Below are 19588 nucleotides of genomic sequence, written 5' to 3' on the forward strand. Positions count from 1 at the left end.
TGACCCTTGCACAATATTTTTAAGGATTCGAACTAGGTATGAATCACCTTTTTTGGTTTGAAATGAAGCAGCCTTGAATAGTATCAAGATTTGAATAGGGTGCAAGTTATACGTCACATTTTAAAAATTACGATACTTAGCGCATATAAGCCCATACAACACGCTTTTAAACTTAAAGGGGTACAGACACGAAAATTTTCACTTGTCGTTATTTTGCGGCGAACGAAAGGCCAAGCCCTCAAGACCCTAGAAAAGGTAGTGCAAAGCGCAAGTGCACCCTGAAGAAGTAATTACAGTGTGTTTTTAAAAGCTAGTTTCGCTTCCTACTGTACCCTGACGTCACAACACGGTATGAGCTTCTCGTCACGTGCTCGCACAATATACAATGACGTTTCCCCGGCCGCTCCGCAACGTGGCTCCGTTGGTGACGTAGAAGCGGCCATTTTGAATGTTTTGGTGATGCACAAGCGGCCATCTTGGAAGTTTTGGTACCTGACATCATCACAACTAGCCAGACTGCTGCGTGAAGTCACCAGAATTAGTACTGTAGCCTGACGTCAAGCTAGTGTCGATCTCGGTAGGTGCGCCATGGAAAAATTGACTTTAATATCAAAATTAAATATCTTATCAGCATTTGCCGAGCTTCACACTTGCTCAGAGCTGTCTCTGCATACAGGATATTAGTATGGCGGAGTACACTCGCCTTCGAAAAAAGGTGTCAGTACCCCTTTAAAATAAAATGTACATTTAACCTTGAGGTGTGGATTCGCAACAGTGCAGATTTCTCCTGGATGGGTTGTTTCACGGCACAGCAACCAGACGCTGCAGTGAAACCACCTTTACAGGGGGGCTATGTGCGGTCAAATGTATACATACATTCGTTCATTTCGAATACTTCGAAATTTCGAATAATCTAAATTCGTATCGAAGCGAATTTGAATACTGTAATATTCGTTTGAATATTTGAAACGCCCGAATATTCGCCCATCCCTATAACAATGTCACAACAACAATAACACCACTCTTACTGCTAGAAAATGCCTGGTAAGCGAGAAAATGCGCGAAAAGAAAATGTGCGTGGTAACGCCAACTTGAAATTCCCACACTAAATGACGCGACGTCATAGATTTTGATGGCGTCTACTAGTTCATACGTAGTTCCTTGTCGGTAAAATTGAAGTACGTTGTTCTCTGAGGGGCCCATAGACTTACATACTAAATTTCAGGAAATTCCATGGAGCCAATATCGCCAAAATACGAAATTTGTGATGTCATGCACGCAGATTTTGGCATGAGACTTGAAAATGATACTTTAACCTTGATTTTCTTCTCTATTAATAAATTTGTGATGGTGAAATTAACGACATTATAGTTGTTGGAGTACAATTTATCAATCTAAAAAGATTCGCTGTTTCACTTTAGTGTCCCTTCAATTTACTGCTGCGTTGGCCATGTGTCTTTGTCTTCAGAGCTGTCTAGTTGCTATGAATAATCTCAAGGATAGTGACCATGGTTTTGTCCGCAACAGCTGAGGCAAACAGTAGTTTCGTTCTGACTCCATGTTTGTTGGCCTTGTGTGTGCCTTCAGAACTGTGCCATTGCGATCCATGATAGCATCAACCATGTTTTTGTCTGCTGTGGTTGCAGTAAGCAATATTGCTTTGACACAGCACACATTAGCCGTGCACTTACTCTCGGAGCTTGGTAGTTGCCACACATGACAGCATCAATAGCGATCCCAATTTTGCCTGAAGTGGTAGTGGCCAACATTAAACTTCATTTTTACTCTGTGTGCTTTGGTTACGTGCATACTTCAATTGCATCATTGCCATCAACGATCGCATTGCCCGACCGCAGTTTTGTTTGCAGTGGCTGCGGCCAGCAGTGTCACTCTGACTCGGTGCGCGTTGGCTGTGTGCATACTTTCGGAGTTTGGTGGTTCCCATCTATGATCGCATCCATATGACCATGGCTTTGCACCGCAGCAGTTGTGGCAGAATGTAGCTTTGCTAGGACTCTGCGCGTGTCAAATTTGCGCGTGCCTTCTGAACACTGTGGTTGTCATGACACTCAGTGCACCTGTCACATTTTATTTGATCATTCATTGTGCAGTGGTTCGTTTATTCCCAGATTTCTTTGATATCCTATGCATACCTGCCAAGTCTCCCGGGTAATCCGGGAGACTCCCGGATTTTGAACGTTTCTCCCGGTTGTACGGGTCATAGGAAAATCTCCCGGAAATCCAGTTTTGCCCCGTGCGTCCAGTGCATTGCGCGCCCTGTGCGTCACGGTGACGCAAGGTGGGACGTTTCGCGTACAGATGCGCTACACGCAATTTAAAAATTGATCCTAAATGTGTTATAGGTTATATCAGCCGTTAACATTTCGTAGATGATGCGTATCCCACAAGTTATCTCGCCTTCAAAATTTTGTGTCACTACTGCTTTAAGTGGAGAGCCCAGCACTTAAAAGGGTAGCCGTTACCGATGTCTGTCGAGATAGCGTGTTCGCCAGAGCTCGCGACCGTCCCCGTCTCAGCGGCGCCCCTTATGGTCCCTTGCCCGACGAAATAACTGGTAAGCAAGCGACGACAGGCCTCGCACGCGGAGCGATGTTATCGCATGTGCCCTTCGCGCGACGGTGACGGCCGGGTCGTTTCATCTCTGCTTCAACCGCGTTCGTCCCTAGCGCTAGCGCGCATTTACTTGCACGTGAAACAGACGATGCGTAAGCGATGTTATCGGTTTGGACTCTGTACAGATCAGCGGCGACCGTAAAATCCCGCTGACAGTGTCCATATAATTGCTATCGCAGTACCCCCCCCCCCCCCCCCCCCCGCGGTCGGCATACTTCATCCCCCCCCGTTGAGTAGATCTCCCGGATTCCGTTTCTCCAAACTTGGCAGGTATGCCTATGTGTTCCACATCCATATGTCATTACTGGCGTAATGAACTTGTTCCATACTCTGTTTCAAGCGTACAGCTGGGATGTCGAGGGTATCATTTCAACAATATCTGCAACAGTTCGCTGCTTGAGTGGTGGAGGTTCTTTTCTTGATTCAACTGCCTGTGTCGCAGGTGGAGGAGTATAAGCGCAAGCAGCCCCTGGCTCTGTACCAGGAGCTCTTCGAGACACCCTTCCTGGCAGAGACTGGCAAACACCTACAACGCGAGGCTCACCGACTGCTTGAAGAGTGCGACTGCTCAGCATACATGGAGCGAGTGCTCCATGTGCTTGCTCAGGAGAACCTGCGTGCACATCGGTTTCTACATCCCAGTTCTTACCCGAAGGTCTGTTGCATGTGCCAGAAGGCGCTGCTTTGGGTTATTTTCATCATGGCCAAATGTTGGTTCACATAGGCCTCGGAAGCTTAAGCTACAAGCTACACGTATAGTCAGGTCTTATTCAACAGAATTGCATCCAAGATTGTTAGGTGCAATATTTGTCATTAGAGTACATGCCTACAACATCAGATAAATTTCTGGTCGGGGTTACGTGAAAGAAACTTGAAATGCGATTGTGATGCCTTCAACAGGCCAGCAGTAGATTTCTTCTCTCATCAATTCTGACACCCACGCCACTAGACACGTAAGTAGTGAGGTGTATGTTTCTTAATCAGCGAATGTGCTGGCCAATCGAGCCTAAACAGCAGTGGCATTGGCAGTGGTAGTCAAGACTTGCAGTTAGTTGCACAGCATGCATGAAAGAATGAATAAGCCTATTATGAAGATAGCGTTTGTGTATGTGGCACTAGGCCAGCTAGACAACTGCCCTCTCACAGAAAACAAAATCTTCGGGCATTGGCCTACCTGGTCTTCAATGTGAGCCGCTGTCAGGGCATTGCTGTAGTATCTTCGAGAATCTTGAGTGAATGACAAATCATCCACAGACAATGCTGGTGTGTCGTACTTGGACGGTGCTATCATCATGACCTTGTAGTGTCATCACAGACACTTCTCTTTCATTCTTTTACACCCCCTTTCTCCTTCCCGTGTACAGGGTGACCAACCAGAGAGTTCCTTTGATTAACCTCCCTGTCTTTCATTTATCTTCCTCTCTCTAGTTTATGTGGTGCAGTATGATCACCGAAGAATATGGCAAATCATACGGCAAATTATGCTAAATTTGACGCTCCAAAGTTTAAATGACTGTAGCAGCCCATTTTTCTGACTCCCTTCGTGTTCGTTGATAGGTGACACGCGAGTGCGAGCAGCAGATGGTGGGTGCCCACCTGGGCTTCCTGCAGCAGGAGTGTGGCCCCATGATGGAGGCCGAGCGGCGCACCGACCTGTCTCGCATGTACACCCTCCTGCGGCCCTTGGGGCCCCGCGCCCTCGAGGTGCTGGTGTCACAGCTGCAGCGGCACGTCGAGCGCGTAGGCCTCGGCCGGCTGCAGCAGGGAGGCAACGGAGGAGGTGGCGCTGCACCGGTAACGGCCTCGTCGTCCACCACCTCGATCGACAGTGGAGGCCAGAGCCCGGCCCAGGCCAACGCCATCTCCCCGCAGCACTTTGTCGAAGCGGTGCTGCAAGTGCACGCCACTTACCAGGTGAGCCTACCTACTTTCCAAATGCATTATCGCGACTTCTTCTTTTAGGGGCCAAGCTCCTTAAGGGGAGACGTGGCACTTTAAAACTTTTTTTTTAATTCTTGATCGATTTTGATCGAAATTTCAGAGTTTAAGAATGTTGGTGTGCTGATTTCAAATATGCAACTGTTTTTTTTCCTATGATAAGTAGTTTCCAGAATATCACAAACACCTACTTCTTTGTTTAAGGCCTAATAAGCTAATTAACCACAACCTGCACACCCATGTACAATCCACAGAATACATTGAGAATGTTTGTAGTGTGTCGTAAAGTATAAATTATTGTTTTAGTATATTTCCAAGCAGAGTTGTGGGCTGTTGCACCCAATTTAAAAAACGCCCCAATTAATACTCGAAACAAAACCTTGATTTAGAACATTTTCTTAAGAAAGTACTATAACAAAATTTACCTTACGACACATCGCATCTATTTATCTTAGCACCGAAAAAGAAATCATAATGATAACCCAGACAGAACAAAAGATATTGCTCCTCCATTACAGGAAGAGCATGAAAATTGTTTGCCGTTTGCCCTCAATTTAAAGGGCAGGATGCACGGTTCTGCTTTTTTATAGTAAGATCTGGATAGAAGAAGACGGTATGCAGCAATGAAAATTTGTAACTAGGTGCACAATGATGTCAGGAACGTGCAGAGATGGCCAGCAAAAACTAGATTTTTTGGTTGATTTTCACTCCCTAAGTGCCACGTCCCCCCTTAAGGCGGCACCCGTTCGTCCCTTGTAGTCGTAGTAGTGCGTAACCAGTCGTAACGCTAGTACCAGATCTTGATCTCCAAGGTGGTGCCGGTGGGAGATTTTTCCTGTGCGTTGTTGAACAATAAAAAATTCGCAGTGTGCGCGTTAACTAAAAGCCGAATTCTTCTGTCTCTCATTCCCCATTAGCAGCCATTGGTATGTTCCAGTAGGAAACGTTAGTAGAAGTAGAAGTGTAAGTGTTAGCTAAAAGCCGACTTCTTCTGTCTCTCATTCCCATTAGCAGCCATTATTTACCTCCAAGGTAGTGTCTGGTGAGATTTCTCCTGTGCGTGATTAAACAATAAAAATTTTGTTCAAAATGCCGTTGATTGATGAAATAAACCAACGAAAGACGCCACATGTTTTCTAAAAGCAAAACGAAAGAACGCCAGATGTTTCTAAAGCAAAACGAAAAGACGCCAGCTGCTTAACGAAAGACGCCAGATGTTTTCTAAAGCAATGGTTTTCTAAACAATGAAAATTCACAGCGTACATGTAAAATTAAAGTGAGCTGCAAGTCGTCATAACTCATCGAACCTTTAGTATAAACGTGCCCGATCTCACGTCGGTGATGATGTAGTGGGCAGAATTCACGGAAGATTCACGGTTTACCTATGAACCTCCGCAGCTTCGCCCACTCATCATCATTCACTCCGTGGATATGCTGTGATTTTTTCTTGTTTTGAGTTGATTGAACTGTTAAGCCTGTTTAGTCCAGCTGGCACAGTCATTAAGTTGCTTACACGTACAGCGGCGGACTCCTTAACCCCTAAGTGCTTTAATTTTTTTGAAAATTTTCCAACCAAAAGTGCTTATTCTTTTTACTGCTGATTTCGAATCTGATTCTACTAAAAAGTAGCTACCGTACATACTCGCATAATGCTCGCACCTTTTTTTCAAAAAAATTGGCGCCAACTTCGGGGTGCGATCATTACGCAGGATAAATTTTCCACGAAATAATATTTCGAGCACCGGAAACGCAAACAAGTCGCATATCGGAATTCTTATGATAGCTATCATGAACATAACCAAAAATAAAAGTAGAGTAAGGCTTACCTTTGTAATAAACGCACACATTATGCAGGAACTACATGCATTGCATATTGCCCTTTAATTTTTTCATTCACTGACCCCCTAACTTTCATTCAGGCTCTGAAGCGTCACTGGCGTCAGTGTCGTCGCCACTCGATTCCCTGTCGGAACCGGCAGTGTCATCGCAGTCCCACAGAAGGTTATCTTCTGTTCCGTCGAGCGCGTTAGATATGCCTGTATTCTGATTTCGTCGACGCCGAAATGCCTGCCGGCAGCACGGTCGCCGTGCTCGAGCACGTAATCAACCACCTTCAGCTTAAACACGGCAGTGAAACTCGCGTATCGCCCCATCGTGAACAGGCACTCAAACAAGCAACCACAAAGCACGCCAACATGTTGATAAACGGTGATAAAAACTACGGTCCCTATAAAAACGCAGCGATGGCGGCGAGGCGGCTTTTTTAGGAATTATGGGAATTCGTCGGCAGCTTGTTGCTGCGGGATGACAAGTCAACCAACAAGCGGCTGCCGCTGTAGCACTGCGGGATATCAAAACCACGTGATCAAAACAAACATGGCGGCTGACGGAGCTAAGCGAACGCGTTTTTGCGGCGTTTTTTCTCATGAGTCATGGAGGTCGTGAGTGCGTCACGCGCGTCAAAACAGTTTCTTCCGTCGAAATAATGAATTCTTTCGTTTAAATCGGTAAATTTGCGGCAACAGCATAGCCATGTCCGCTTTTAGAGGACAGAAACAGAGATGGGCGCGTTCAGCTGCCACAGACGTAGAAACACATGGCGGGCATGTGGTGAAAGCTACGGCATTTGTCTTTACTGCTATCCTAATACGGCACGTTTCCGCCTAGGATGGGCAAAAATTAGGAATCTCTTTGGTGCGTGCAGTTCACTTGGTGAGTCTTGAAGAGTTAGTATTTACGTAACGTTCGACAGATGGTAAACATGATGATCATCAGCTAGACTTGGCACACGACATATCGCTGCGGCAAGTTCGGGGTGCGATCATTACGTGGGGAAAAAAAAATCGAATTTTGACGACAAAATTTAGGGTTGGGATCATTACGCGAATGCGATCATTATGCAAGTAAATACGGTAGTCGATGTTGAGAAAATATTTGTACCACAAAGTTAGTCAAATCAACACAGTGTAAAGGCGTTTATTGACGGCGGGATCGATGGCGACGATGCGCAGCGACGACAGTAACGACAGAGCGCAGACTCGCAGACTCTCACGAGCAAGCGCACGAGGGGCGTGCTCTCCGACAAGAAGCGAAGAGGGCGACCCACTAGAAGGCGCTCAAGAGGCGGCCCATTACAGCGTTCTAATGCTTCTGTACAATTACCCCGGGTACGCAAAGGGAGCCGCCCGGCGACCTAACAGCTGGTCACTATGAGCGGGTCATGGTAGGGCTTGAGGCGCTCCACGTTCACAATGTCGCGCCCTCGACGGCGCATGTCCGAAGATGGCTCAATGGGTTCAATCATGTAGTTGACCGGGGACGTGCGTTCGACGACACGGTAGGGGCCTTCGTATTTGGGCAGTAGTTTGGAAGAGAGGCTAGTTGCAGCGGTCGGGACCGAGAGCCACACGAGCGCTCCAGGGAGGAACGTGCACTCAGAAGTGGTGGTGCCACCGCGAATGCTCTTCTGCCTCTCTTGTTCGTGCGTTGTAAATGTCTTCGCAAGCTCGCGACATTCCTCAGCAAGCCTGGCTGTGTCCGAAATAGGCGCACATTCAGATCGATCCGGCCTGTAGGGAAGGATGGTGTCGATGGTGTGCGACGGGTGCCTGCCGTACAATAAGAAAAATGGCGAGAAACCAGTAGTGCTCTGAGAGGCGGTATTGTAGGCGTACGTGACGAAGGGCAGAATGGCATCCCAATTTGTGTGGTCGGCTGCGACGTACATTGAGAGCATGTCGCCGAGCGTGCGGTTAAAGCGTTCGGTGAGGCCATTCGTCTGCGGGTGGTAAGCAGTAGTTTTGTGGTGAACGACGTTGCACTCTTTGAGAATGGCTTCGACGACTTCCGACAAGAAGACACGGCCTCGATCACTGAGCAGCTCCTGGGGCGGACCGTGACGCAGCATGAATCGGTGGAGCAGGAAGGAGGCCACATCGCGCGCTGTAGCCGCTGGGAGGGCGGCGGTTTCGGCGTATCGTGTTAGATGGTCAACAGCGACGATGGCCCAGCGGTTACCAGCCGAAGTCAGAGGAAGTGGTCCATACAAATCGATGCCCACGCGCCCAAACGGACGGTTAGGGCAAGGTAATGGTTGTAGACCTGCTGGCGACACGTGCGTTCCAGGTTTTCGGCGTTGGCAATCGAGGCAGGAGCGAACAAACTTCTGCACGTAGCGGTACATCCCTCGCCAGAAGTATCGTTGTCGAATGCGGTGGTAAGTTTTGGTTACCCCTGAGTGCGCGCATTGCGGGTCAGAGTGGAAGGCCTCGCATATTTCAGAACGCAGACTGCGGGGTATCACTAGTAGCCACTGGCGGCCGTCGGCGTTGTAATTGCGTCGGTGGAGTAGGTCGTCACGAATGGCGAAATGGTGGGCTTGACGACGCAACGCGCGAGTGGATGGTGTTGCCGACGGATCCGCCAGCAAGTCGATCAGCGAGGTGATCCATTTATCCTTGCGCTGCTCGGTAGCGATGGTGTGAACGTCGATTGAAGCAACAGCTATGTGAGATACTGAGCAGGGCGCATTGTCGTCAGGCAAGGGGGAGCGCGAGAGGGCGTCGGCGTCAGCATGCTGGCGTCCGTTGCGGTACAGCACGCGGATGTCGTAGTCTTGCAGGCGAAGTGCCCAGCGGGCGAGACGCCCTGAGGGATCCTTCAATGACGACAGCCAGCATAGTGCATGATGGTCGGTGACGACATCAAATGGGCGACCATACAAATAAGGTCGAAACTTTGTAAGGGCCCAGATGATCGCCAGGCACTCTTTTTCCGTGACTGTGTAATTGGTCTCGGCTCTGGTAAGCGTACGGCTTGCGTATGCCACGACATATTCGGGGAACCCTGGTTTGCGCTGCGCAAGGACAGCGCCGAGGCCTACACCACTGGCGTCCGTGTGTACCTCCGTTGGGGCCGTAGGATCGTAGTGGCGTAGTATGGGAGGCGACGTCAACAAACGACGGAGCTTTGCGAAAGCGTCGTCGCACTCTGACGACCACGAATGGAGGGGCCCGTTACTTCCGAGGAGCTTCGTCAGTGGCGATATGATAGTCGCGAAATTTCGAATGAAGCGCCGAAAGTAGGAACACAGTCCTACGAAACTGCGCAGTTCTTTGACGGACGTAGGTTTGGGGAACTCGGTCACGGCCCGAAGCTTGGCTGGATCGGGAAGAATTCCGTCCTTCGACACGACGTAGCCGAGAATTGTCAGCTGTCGTGCTGCGAATCGGCACTTCTTTAGATTGAGTTGTAGACCGGCGTCGCTCAAACGCGTCAAAACATGCCGGAGGCGTTGAAGATGCGTGGAGAAGTCCGGAGCAAACACGACGACGTCGTCGAGGTAGCACAAGCACGTGTGCCATTTCAGGTTGCGCAGAACGGTATCCATCATGCGCTCAAAGGTGGCGGGCGCATTACACAGCCCAAACGGCATGACGTTGAATTCGTACAGGCCGTCGGGCGTGACAAAGGCGGTCTTCGGTCGAGCGTCATCAGCCATAGGTACTTGCCAGTACCCTGAGCGCAAATCGAGAGATGAAAAGAATTCGGCGCCTTGCAGGCTGTCAATCGCGTCGTCTATTCGCGGCAGTGGATACACGTCCTTACGAGTGATCTTGTTGAGTCGTCTGTAGTCCACACAGAACCGCACAGAACCATCCTTCTTCGCAACAAGAACGACAGGAGACGCCCAGGGGCTGTTAGAGGGTCGAATGACATCGCGTCGAAGCATGTCGTCGACTTGCTCGGTGATTACACGGCGTTCTGCGGGAGATACGCGATATGGACGTTGCCGCAGTGGCAGGTGGTCGCCAGTGTCGATGCCATGCGTAACGGCCGACGTGCGGCCGAGAGAAGTTTGAGCGACATCGAAAGACGGGCGAAATTCTTCCAACAGGTCCAGAAGCTGAGAACGCTGGACCTGCGTAAGACTGTCAGCTATGGAGGAACCAAATACGTCAGCGGGTGATGACCCAGACGTCGAAACAGCACTGAGCATACTGGAACTTCGGCCGTGCGAGTCATCGGGCTCGTCTATAACTTGTGCGTCTTCGAGGGGTTCCACGCTGCCGAGACATTCCCCTCGCACCAACGTAACACTGTACGAAGAGGGGTTTATTACAAAAATAGAGGTGCTGCCCTGAGTGATTTGAACGGTCGCGAAAGGCACCAGCAAGCCTTTCCTCGTGCAAACACGGTCATATGGCGACAGGAGTGCAACGGTGTCGGATAGACTGGCGCAGTAGACTGACACCGCCGTTGACGAGTTTGCAGGCACTTTGACGTCGTCTTTGACGAGTACCTTGCTCGCAGCCGATGGACTGTCTGCCGGCGTCAAATTAGAGAGTGGCGAGAGCTCTATTTCGGCGGGTGCGCAATGAATTACGGCGTCGTGGCGGGAGAGAAAATCCCATCCGAGGATGACGTCGTGAGAGCAAGCGGGAATTATGATGAATTCGACGGCGTACAGAGCGTCCTGAATGATGACACGGGCTGTGCATACCGCCGTCGGTTGAATACATTGGGCGCTGGCTGTACGGAGGGAAAGACCGGAAAGTGGCGTCGTCACTTTTCGTAGCAGGCGGCTTAGTTTAGCGTCCATAACGGATACGGCGGCTCCAGTGTCGATAAGGGCAGATGCGCGAACCCCGTCCACAAAAACGTCTATCACGTTCGATGGGCTTCGCTGAGGGCTTTCGCAGTTCGATAGCGTCGCAGCCCTTGCCTCGTGGACTGCGACGGCTAGTTTTCCTGGTCGCGTGCGACCGGACGTGGGCGCATCGGCGACAGTGAGCGACGTCGGGGAGACGGAGAGCGCCGAGTAGATGGACCTTGGCGTGACGTCGGTGACAGAGGCGTAGGTGGGGCGTAAAATGTGCGGTTTGACTGGCTGGTGGCGGGCGAGACGACTTGAGGCGGCTGGACGCGATTGCAGTAACGCGCCACGTGGCCGGCGTAACCGCATGCGAAGCATATGGGGCGGTTGTCAGGTGTGCGCCATCGGTTTGCTGGAGCAAGGCCCGCCCATGGCGCAGGACGTGATTGACGGGGCAGCGACTGATATGACTGCATCGTGGGCTGCGGTCGTGGCCTCTGCATTACGTCGGCGTAGGTGGCCGGCACAGCCGCTTCGAAGGACTGATGGCTAGCGGCGGCTTCGGCGTAACTGTGTGGGGCTGCCGTCGGTATTACTGGGGACGTCCTTGCGACGACTTGGGCGTAACTCAGTGGTGCAGGAGCCGGACGGTGCTGGTGGTACTCAGGCATGACCTCCGCGATTTCCTGCTCAATCGCTCGACGGAGGGGAGGGGGAAGGGTGGTTGACGGCTGGTGAACGTACTGAGGTTGAGCAAAGTCCAGCAGTGAGAACTGGCGCGCGATTTCCTCGCGCACGAATGACTTCACCTCTGCGAGCAAGGCGGAGTGGTCGGATATGGTCGACAAGCCAGCGAGCTCGGCGTCGCGGGATGGGGAGCGACGGGTCATCGACCGCTGCCGGCGCAGCTCCTCGTAGCTCTGGCAGAGCGTGATGACCTCGGCCACTGTGCTGGGGTTTTTGGCGAGCAGCATCGTGAAGGCATCGTCGTCGATGCCTTTCATAATGTGCCTCATCTTGTCAGATTCGGACATGGTGGCCTCGGCTTTCTTACACAAATCGAGGACGTCTTCAATGTAGCTAGTAAAGGTTTCGCCGGCCTGCTGAGCTCGTTCTCGCAAACGCTGTTCGGCCTGCAGCTTACGAACGGCAGGGCGGCCAAACACGTCGACGATGGCGGTCTTGAAAGCGGACCACGTCGGGAAATCGGATGCATGGTTGTTGTACCACATGCCTGCCACACCCGCGAGGTAGAAAACCAAGTTGCTCAGCTTGCCGGCTTCGTCCCATTTATTGGGGACGCTCACCCGTTCGTATATCGTGAGCCAGTCCTCCACGTCGGTGCCATCCGCGCCGGTGAAGACAGGAGGGTCGCGGATACGGGGGACACCGGGACAAGCGGTTGGAGTAGGTTGGAGTAAGTTTATTTCTGGACAATACATAGGAAACCAGCTGCCTGCTGCTAATAAAAATAAAAACTAGGGGTTTGCGAATATTCGAAATTTCGAATATTTTTCGAATAGTGTTTGCTATTCGATTCGATTCGCACTGGAATTTTACTATTCGAACTATTCAAACTTCCCAAAAACAAATACAGTCAACATCCCATTGAAAGTGACCCCTTCAGATTTTTAATATGCTTCACCTCATCACACCTCGGTGTTGCGGCAAAGCTGCCTTTCAAGCTCCGTTACGGTCGAACTTTGCCAAGACACACAGTCCGATTGGAAGTGGTCCCTAGATTTTTAATATGCTTCACCTCATCACATCCCGGTATTGCGGCAAAGCTGACTTTCAAGCGTTACGGTCGAACTTTGCCAAGACACAGTCAACGTCCGATTGAAAGTGACCCCTTGAGATTTTCAATATGCTTCACCTCATTACAGTCTCGTACTGCGGCAAAGCTGCCTTTCATGCTCCGTTACGGTCGAACTTTGCCAAGAGACAGTCAACGTCCAAGTAGAAGTGGTGCCTAGATTTTCAATATGCTTCACCTCATCACATTCCGGTATTGCGGCAAAGCTGCCTTTCAAGCTCTGCTACGGTCGCAAATTTACTAACTCAAGAAAACGCTGGGTCCAACATGGAGATGAAAGATGTGGCAGAGGTGGGGGCTCAATAATTCTGTTTTGGACCTGAAATTTGGGCAGGAAGTCCGAAAAATTGGAAGCCGAAGCATTTTAGCATCCAAAACTTCAGATGTTCTTATATATTGACGTCTATGAGGCGGATTTGAAACTCCGGACTTGAAGGGAGCACACCCTTGTCCACCATATGAGTTGGGCTTCCACAGAAGTTGAAAGAGGAGGAGAGGCTGGGGAAATGGCATCTTTGCCTATCACGTGTAAAGTGTTGTGGGCAACACTTTGGTTGCACCAAATCATGTACATAAATAGAATTCGGCCTCTACATTGCCTCATTCTTGATAAGACAACTATGAAACACCACCCCGCCAGTGCTTCATCAGTCTAGCGAAAAGAAACACTTTCATGTTGCTATGTCATAAGAATATGCTTAGGAATCCTCTCTAACTTTTTTTTTCTGCAATTTCGCTTCGAAGTATTAGAGAAATATTCTAGAAATATTCGAGAAATATTCGAAAAATATTCGATTCGATTCGCACTCACACTTCAATATTCGAATTCGCTTCGCACCCAAAATTTTGCTATTCGCACAGGTCTAATAAAAACCTTATAAAGAAAACAGTTGCAGACGCCACATCTTTCTTCACTTGTGTAAGCTAAGTACCCTTGGCTATTTCACATGGGAAGCTTCGGGACTGTGCGGAAAATTTCAAAACACGGAATAACACAAAGCGGCTTGTTGCCGCATCAAGCAGGATCCACTGGCGAGCACTCGCGATGTTCGCTTCCAAGCTGTCTTCATCATCACGGGAAGAGCTGCTCAATTCACCGCCATCGCTGTCTTCACTTCCGGACACAAGATAAACCTCTGTATCCGAATAATCATCACTCGAAGGAGGTGACGAAAATGAAAAGCCTCTTTTTCGTATTGACAAGCCAGCTATGCATGGGTCGCCGCCACGGCAAGCCATCTTTTCATACAAAAGCCGCGCTCTTTCCGCAAAAGAAAAATGAATTGTCAAGTAAATGCTGCCATCTGCTGGATTACACGCAATCTAAGCTGTAGGCGAGCGCTTCTCGTCCTGAACGCTAGAGGGGAGTACCTATTCCGCTAGGACGAGCTGTGCTCGTCCAAAGCACTCTGGGGACAGTTTGGGCAGGACGAGCTCTGCTCGTCCAAAGCACTTAAGGGGAGACGCGGGTCGAAAAGTCGCGGTTTTCCGAAAAAATTTTGGTTTTTTTTTTTCGGCTGTATTGGCATCCTTGGACTATAATCTTTTATTTCTGAAAATATCAAGCTCAAATTCGCACGAGAAATTATCTAAAAAGGCTTCCAAGTGAGAAGCGGTGACGCGAGAAATGCGCAAAAGTCGCGAAAAATGGTGTAGTTTGCGTCCTTCTGTTGCGAAAATGACGCGGTGCCCGCCATTTGCAATCCTGCCCGCATGCAGCGTAAAGCTGTCTTCTCCACAATACACCAGGGGTTAGTCTCGTATCTTCACGCAGAATAAAGAAAAAACTAGAAAAACAACGCGTACGTCGAGCGTTTTGAATATCGCGGCACGCAGCGCGAGGCCGCCATTGGACGGTGGCGCGCTCCACCCTCTCGTCCCTCCCATCTCCCCGGCAAAAGAACGAAGCCTCAAACGCCGTGACCGAGTTGTTTCGCGTTTCTTCTGTATTTTCGTGCCATGGCAAGCCCTAAAAAGCGCAGTTCTGATGTTCGAAAGTTCAGGACTCGCCACAAGTACAGCATAGACCGCTTATAACGTAAGTCGCCGGAGTCGCGAATATCCGCACTATAAGCGGTACCGCACTATAACCAAAACAACCTTCTTCAAAGGCTGCACTTGCGCAAAATGTGTTGAGCATGTAGCCTCGCGTGTCCGATAATCGACATATGCGATTTGGGGCGCTTACAACCGAATGTTCAAAAATTAACTGCGAAAGACCCGCATTGTTAACGAAATGAACACGGGGGAAAAAAGCAAACAAAACAAAGTGCCATCGCGGAAATTCGCGGACTACGTTTCGGGCCACCTCGACTCCTCGAGGTATGCGCATTACACAGAAACCATGTCGAATCGCGACCGAAATTTCACGTGCTGAGCGGTAGTGATCGTTCGACTTCACGGGCGTGCATGCGATGTCCAAGACATTGCAATCGGATCGGGAACCACCATTCGAGAGTTGCATGTGCCAACCACGCCCTCGTTTTCGTTAACGATATGATTCTCTTCCCTTCAAGTGCAGCCATTGCAAAAAGTTTCGTTGATTCCGCACCAAACGGAAACTTTTATCGCCCGCGACCGCTACCGAAAAGCAACCAACGTTGATTAGGCCTAGCGTGCGGTTCAGCACGTTGTCGCGGGAAGTTTGTCCAAGACAACATGCAGATCGGACGTCGAAAAGATCGCACTCAAGCACTAACCCAAGAACAGCGCGCGTGATACGAAGTTTGTGTTCGCGGCCGGGAGATCAACGGCGACAAAAGCCCGCCAAGCTCGTTTAAGTTCGCGCACTGGCAGAAAAGGCGAAAGCTCGCGTCATGAAGCCGCAAAACTTTTCACTTTGCGGACGCGGTAGCAAACGCGATACAGTAAAAGCTCATTAATTCGGATTTCTAGGGAACGAAAAAAATGTCCGAATTAACCGAATGTCCGAATTATCGAATGGCTGAAATAAACACAATAAATGCAAGAGTTTTTTCAACGTACTTTTACTTTATAAGGTAATCGCAGATGCTTGTCTGTTTTCGAGGAGAAATTCGCGCGGACACAATTTTTCTGAGCCCTTCAAGGTGCTCAGCAGCTCGCATGATGTCTGCAGTACCGCAAAAGTTTCACCCGTCATCCACGCTTTTCGGTTGGCACGGTAATCCACGGGAAGATTGTTGATGTTCTTAAAGCAGCGTGGCTTTTGAACCGTTCCGATAACGAGAAGCGGCAAGCGCTCTGTTCCCGTCACGTTGGGGGATAAAAGTACGGTTACTCGTTCCTTGCTTCTTGCCGCCGATTGAAGGATCCTCTTTCATCACTCTTCATCACTTCTTGTCGGGAGAGCCCGTTATTCAGAGTACGCAAAAGTTCTACTTTGGTGGTGAAGTCCTAGGCCTCGTACTTGGGCCGCTTCGCCGGCGTTGCCATCGGCGGAGTGCGGTCGCACGAGAAGTCAGCACAAAAGCACCAGCAACGATCAAGCTAAAGGAGCCGTACTGAAACGTTCCTCGATAAATCGGCGATCAACGATGCAGCACGCCAACGGGAGCAAAGCAACAAAACCCACACGCGAAAAAAAGGCGTTCAACCAGTCTCAATCCAAGCCAAGTCAATAATTGATGTCCATGGCGATGCTGCGTTTGAGCTTCGCTTTTGTTCCGAATTGTTCTTTTTTCGTTTTTGAGCCTCGCCAGTGGCCCGAAAGTCGCCGAATTATCCGATTTGCGGTCAAATCTGTCCGAAATAACGAGCGCCCAGTCTCATAGAGTGATGCGTATATTTACAGGGACCAGATGACGTGTCCGAATTAACCGATTTTCCGAATTAACGAGAGTCGAATTAACGAGCTTTTACTGTATCTGTAGCAAGTGTGATAACGACGACGCTTTTCCCGGCAGGAAACTTACTTTAAAGCGCACTTGATGAGGACGCGATCGTACGTTCCACGCGGAACGCGCTGCCGGCAAGCGGCCGCGGAGCGTTGCCGCCGCCGGTGCAAAGGCTACTCCGTCGCCTAGGCAACCACCATCCTTCCCCACTCGGCAAGCCCGCACAGCGCTGCCGCGGTCTTTTCCCTCCCTCCGCCCCTCGTTCATTCACTGTGCGTACCCTCGCCCTTTGTAACGACCTCGTCGCTCCCTCCCCAGCGGCGTACCTCCTTTGAGAACCGCACTCGCTACCGCGTTTGTCAGAAATATTTTCCCGCAACCGCATTATAAACGGTATCTCATCTTGGGGGACTGCAGAATAAGCGGTATGCGTATACATGCGGTTCTATGGGAGGGTAAACGAGAGTCGAAAAAGACCGCATTATAACCGGTCCTGCACTATATGCGGTTATGTTATAAGTGGTCTGCACTGTATCGAGGGAAACGGCGTCGGACGCTTCCCAAAGCAACAGCGATGGACGATGCCCCCGACGCTCCGATATCGGATAGGCCTAACGCCGACACCGAACCCCGCGACAGTGGTTGTGAAATTGACGCTGCTGTGGAATTTATCACTGCATCCCAAAAGAAGATTGGATTCTTTGAGAGTGAGCCTAGACCGGTAGGTGCTCCTACTGTCAACACAATGCTTTGCGAAATCGGCGCGCTCACGGCACTTGTGGCAGGTTCGGCATGCCCAACTTGCCGCGAACGGAAGCTCGGCGTCCAAGAGGCGGCTGGAAAGTGCAAAGGACTTTCGGCATTCCTCGAACTGTGTTGTGAAAATTTCGATTGCCCCAAGTCTACACTTTCGTCCACGCACACGTGGAGGCGGATTGTGGCCCAATTTGATGTAAATAGTGCTTTTTTTGATAAATGCCAACGTTTCGAACTTTCAAACTCGTTTTTCTCATTTTCATTTTTTTCGACAATTTCACGTTTTGCGGGCAGCCCTTTATAAACTTATATTTATTGTATAGTAACAAAACTTGGCACACGTATTCTTCAAGACATGTAGAATGCAAATATCTACTTGAAATTGCATTATCTGTCAGCATTACTTGTGAAAATATTCGGTTACTGTTTCAGAGGAGACTGAAAATAATCAGTTACAGAGTACAATTTTTTTTTATTAGTTCCATTATCTCTGTGGAATATCTGGATAGATATTGGCACTCTACAGTCTACAAAGAGTCGAATAAGATTCAACACAATGATTTTACTGAAAGTTTAGTACATAAAAGAGTTCCCGCAAAAAGTGTAACATTTTGCCATTGTGTATGACATAACTCAACAACTGTAGCAGCTACATGGAAAGTAATGACGTATTTGAAATCTGCATGAAAAACTATACATATAACAGAATTTTCAAGTCTCTATTACAAAAAATAAAAAAAAAAATTTGTTTCGAGGAGCGTCTCCCCTAAAGGGGTTGAGGGGAGTTGAGTCCAGCTGCAACACATACAGCTCGCTTTTCCGGAATGTTCTCTACTTGCCATGCCATCGCAGCCACTGCAGTACACATTTACACACCGCACCGCGTGCCATACCCTTTGTCCCAGCTCTCATCTATATACGTCTCATCGTATATTTGAGATGGAAACAAAAAAAAAAAGCGGCAGCACAATGCACTTTCGCTCGCAGCGAAAGTAAGGATCATCCAAGAAATTGACCGCAACAACCTATCGAAGACAGAAATTGCGCAGAATTTCTATATTCCTAAGTCCACGCTGTCAAGGATACTCAAAAGCAAAGGGAAGATTGATGAAGCTGTCAAGCTTGGGAACTTTCCCACGGGCAGAATGCGGATGAGAACGGCGACGTACAAAGAAATTGAAGATGTGCTTTTCCTCTGGTTCAAGCGTGTGCACAGTGCGAACTTCCCGATCAGCGGCCCATTTTGGAAGAGAAGGTCAAAGAGATTGTTTCTCGGATGCGGATCGAGGACTTCCGGGTGAGCGATGGCTTGCTGAGCCGTTTTTAAAAGCGGCATCGTCTTGTCTTTAAGACAGTTTCCGGAGAAAGTGCGGCTGTAAACAGAGATGTCTGTAGCCACTGGCAACCTTGCAAGAAATTTTGGAAGCCTACGAACAATGGGACGTGTTTAACATTGATGAAATTAGGTTGTTTTACAAGGTACTCCCTACTAAGACTCTCGCTTACAAGGGGAAACCTGTGCGGGGCGAAAGCGAAGCAAGATCGTCTTACAGTGCTGCAGATCTCGATAGAAATGTCAAGGGACCGCTGAAAATAATTCGTTATTTTGAAAAGTTGTGAAAAAATAAAAACTTCACGTAAAATTTGTAAATGCAACCAAGTGAGTCGCCTTCCTGTGCCGGGTACAGATCTGCGATCGCGTTATTCTCTAATAAACGCCAAAAAACAAGCACGAAATATTACGGTACACGTGCACGTTTATTTGAGGAAGAGCGTTTGCCTGATATTGCAGCTGAAACTGCTGCAACACGAACTCTTCAGAGTGCGTATCCTTCTTATGCGCTATGAAGCGTCATCGTTAGATACCGATTCTTCGCGTTGGTTCGCATGTGCTCTTTCAAGGTCGTCTTCACTCTCGTTGTCCTCGTCGCTGTTTCCTTATCATGACAAATGGTTTGGATCTTATCGGTCGTCAGTTCAGCCGATGTGCATACTTCGTCGTCGCACTGTGCGTAGTGTTCAAATGTTAGTGAA

The 19588-nt window shown here is 49.2% G+C and overlaps 1 protein-coding gene across 1 annotated transcript in view; it reads left to right on the forward strand.

Moving 5' to 3' along the window:
* Positions 1–19588, forward strand: part of LOC119386734 (cullin-2) — a 61349-nt gene that overhangs the window by 14390 nt on the left and 27371 nt on the right. The window contains exons 6-7 of the mRNA XM_049413231.1: positions 3077–3289; positions 4192–4548. Of these exons, the coding sequence (XP_049269188.1) occupies positions 3077–3289; positions 4192–4548 (570 nt within the window). The remainder of the gene's footprint in view (positions 1–3076; positions 3290–4191; positions 4549–19588) is intronic.

The sequence above is a fragment of the Rhipicephalus sanguineus genome, chromosome 3 (assembly GCF_013339695.2).
Source record: "Rhipicephalus sanguineus isolate Rsan-2018 chromosome 3, BIME_Rsan_1.4, whole genome shotgun sequence".
NCBI lineage: Eukaryota > Metazoa > Arthropoda > Arachnida > Ixodida > Ixodidae > Rhipicephalus > Rhipicephalus sanguineus.